General features: G+C 44.2%; 1 protein-coding gene across 1 annotated transcript in view; it reads left to right on the forward strand.

Moving 5' to 3' along the window:
• LOC119833023 (anaphase-promoting complex subunit 1) overlaps nt 1-3,069 on the forward strand; it is a 19,999-nt gene that overhangs the window by 15,365 nt on the left and 1,565 nt on the right. The window contains exons 19-24 of the mRNA XM_038356893.1: nt 184-297; nt 681-814; nt 1,020-1,125; nt 1,492-1,634; nt 2,024-2,459; nt 2,735-3,008. Of these exons, the coding sequence (XP_038212821.1) occupies nt 184-297; nt 681-814; nt 1,020-1,125; nt 1,492-1,634; nt 2,024-2,459; nt 2,735-3,008 (1,207 nt within the window). The remainder of the gene's footprint in view (nt 1-183; nt 298-680; nt 815-1,019; nt 1,126-1,491; nt 1,635-2,023; nt 2,460-2,734; nt 3,009-3,069) is intronic.

A 3,069-nucleotide genomic window follows, 5' to 3' on the forward strand; every position in this document is an offset into this window, starting at 1 on the left:
CTGGTTATTAAAAGATAATTACTTATGTTGTTGTTGTATACTGATTTTTTAAATGTTTTCATTTATAATTTCATTCAAATTGTTGCTGTGTGTTAACCGCAAATACACAGATAAACTTTAACCTTTTAAATAAGAATATGTATAGGTAATAATATGTATGAACTCTTACGCACCGTTCCGCAGATAATGGCGGGCCGCGGCGACGTGGCCGTGCTGCGCGTGTGCCGGCGGCTGCGCACGCGCACCGCGCGCATCGCCGCGCGCCCCGACCGCGCGCCGCTCACGCACGGCGCACAGGTACACACATACACACTCACACGTTCACAACGACGTTGAAACACGTACACTGATATAAATACAAAAGGCCGCAAAAAAAAACAAATTTGCTTTGAAAATTAATTTAATTAAAAATAAACTTGATACACCTGTGTCTGTACAATTGCTGTACAATGCAGATATTTAAGAATAACAACAATATTTAAGGATAAAAGATATTAAAGGGTAAAAGTTAGAAAATAATGTAACATAAAAATTATAATATCGGAAAGTCAAATGGCAACTCTGGAAAGCCGCACCCACATTATATTCTCGTGCGAACGACGTCCTCCGCTTTATAACATGCACAAACATGCATGCAAAAACAACTAATAATATAATCAATACAACAATTTGATCGCCAGATGGCAGTACACTGCACCATAGGCCTGCTGTTCCTGGGGGGGTGTCGCGCCACGCTGTCCACTACTCCGGAGGCGGTGGCTGCGCTCATCATCGCCTTCTTCCCCAAGTTCCCCACGCACACCGAGGACAATAGGTACGGCTGTTATATTACCTCAATTATTTAACTAGCGATCCGTCCCGTCTTCGCCCATGGTATATAGCCTATAGCCTATATAAAAGGGTTTATCTAACACTGAAAGATTTTTTCAAATCGGACCGTTAGCTCCTGAGATTAACACGCAATACACAGATTGTTTTTGCACAATTTTTTATATTAATATGTTATAAACATTTAACAGATATCACTTGCAAGCGTTCCGACACCTGTACGTGTTGGCGGTCGAGCCGAGACTGCTGCTGCCCAGAGACATCGACACCGGGAAGCTCTGCTATGCGAACATACAGGTAGGACTGTTTGTCTGTGTAGTGGATAATGTACCTTATTATTGTACTAAAACGCTTTGAGATCATCCGAATTAGACGAAATTTAAATGCGATCACACGAAAGGCACTAGTCAAATCAAAAGACTAAAAATTATTTATGTTCAGTTTAAGGTCGTTGTATGGCAATAAAGCTTGTTTCTTTACTTTTTATTTCTGTCAAAGAAAAAAAAATCTTTTAAATCGGTTCAACCGGTCGACAGTTCTAAGGTAACACACCAAAAAAAATTAAGTCGAATTGAGAACTTGACTCTCTTTTTTTAAATCGACTGTCAAGTCGAATTAAAAGGTTGTTTTGAATAATATTTAAAAATATTTTTGCACATACAGGTGATAGATTTAGAGGGAGCAATGAAGGAAATGAAAGCGCCGTGCATTATACCAGAGTTGAATACGCTGAGGGAGGTGAAAATAAACGACCCCCGCTACTGGCCCATCACCTTCCAACGGGACCAAAATTGGGACCAATTGAAGTTTGTTATTAGATAAATAGATTTTTAGTTTACAAAAAATAACAAGAGAAGTCTTTTAGGGCTTTATTTTTTGCATTTTACCAAATAATAACGTGTTAACATGGACAGACGACCGAGAGATTAAATAAATAAATTAATAAGCAGTTTAAGTTATTATGTCCGAAATATGGCTAGCGCTTGTGGATAAGGGTGAGCGAAGAGGAGCCCGCCGATCACTGCCTATGCCGAGAGAAAGGGAAGACGGACTGCCGCTGTAACGCGTTACGTAACGAACCGGTTTACCCTCAAAAAGTTATCACTTTAATAAATAAACAGTAAAATTAGTCTAGCAGAAACCTTCTTTCTTCTTCTTTCTTTTTTTATAACATATATCCATCTTAATATTCCAGAACATTCCTGAACTACACTTGGTGCGTAGACATTAAACAGCGTGCTGGATGCCTTTCCTATCTGGACGACCCACAAGGCTTCCTGACCATCCTGGCCCAAACCCTAACACTCGACAGGACCAACATTTGGTCAGCGCAGTCGGACAATATCGAGCTCTTTACCAATGACGAGAAAGTCAAAAATTTCGTGAAGCACTACTTGGCCAAGGAGGCCATCGTCGGCTCCAGCGCTGGCGGCAACATTTGCGCCGATTGCTTGTTGCTGATGAAAAGGAAGGCGGGCTTCCGCAGCACGGGCCTGTTGAACAGGGGCTGCGTGTGCCGGAAGTACAGCAAGGACGAGCAGGAGTACATGCAGAGCCTGAGTGTGGTCACTTACGAGTGCGTCGTCAAAGATGTGCTGCAGGCTTTGCCGATTTGGACCACGTTCTTGAAAGTGAGCCTCATTGAGATAATTTTTTCTGTATATAACTTCAATACCTACATGAAAGTCTTAAGGTGTTTGTATCCCGCCCCGTGATCGATTTTTTTGTATTCTTTCAAAAAATTTCTCATGTTTGTATGTTTTAATTTTAATACTGCCTGCGACGGGAACGTCAAAGTATTATGAACGAATAAATGATACTTTATTGTACACACCAAAAGGAATTATTACAAAGTACGGAATAAAAATCAACTTTCACTATATTATGACATGTTCACAATTGACAGATAATAAAGGAGATGCGGACGGAGCCGACGACGTACCACATGTGGCAGATAAAGCTGCTGCTGTCGCAGGCGGACAGCGTGAGCCGGCGCAGCGGCGACGCCATGCCGGTGGACGGCGCCGAGCAGAGCGAGCCGCTCGTCTCCAACGAGTTCACGCTCGCCATCAAGCAGAAGATCGCGCTCGCCTTCGACGCCTGGGAGCCCAAGCTGCAGCCGCTGCTGCGCCGCCACCTGGGCGCCGGGCGCGGGGCCCGCGTCGGGGCGCCGGCCGGAGGCGCTGCTGCGGGCGCCGGGGCGCCGGCCGCGCGCCGCGCGCTCGCCGCCTTCCTCGCCTA

Source organism: Zerene cesonia, chromosome 16 (assembly GCF_012273895.1).
Source record: "Zerene cesonia ecotype Mississippi chromosome 16, Zerene_cesonia_1.1, whole genome shotgun sequence".
Classification (NCBI taxonomy): Eukaryota; Metazoa; Arthropoda; class Insecta; order Lepidoptera; family Pieridae; genus Zerene; species Zerene cesonia.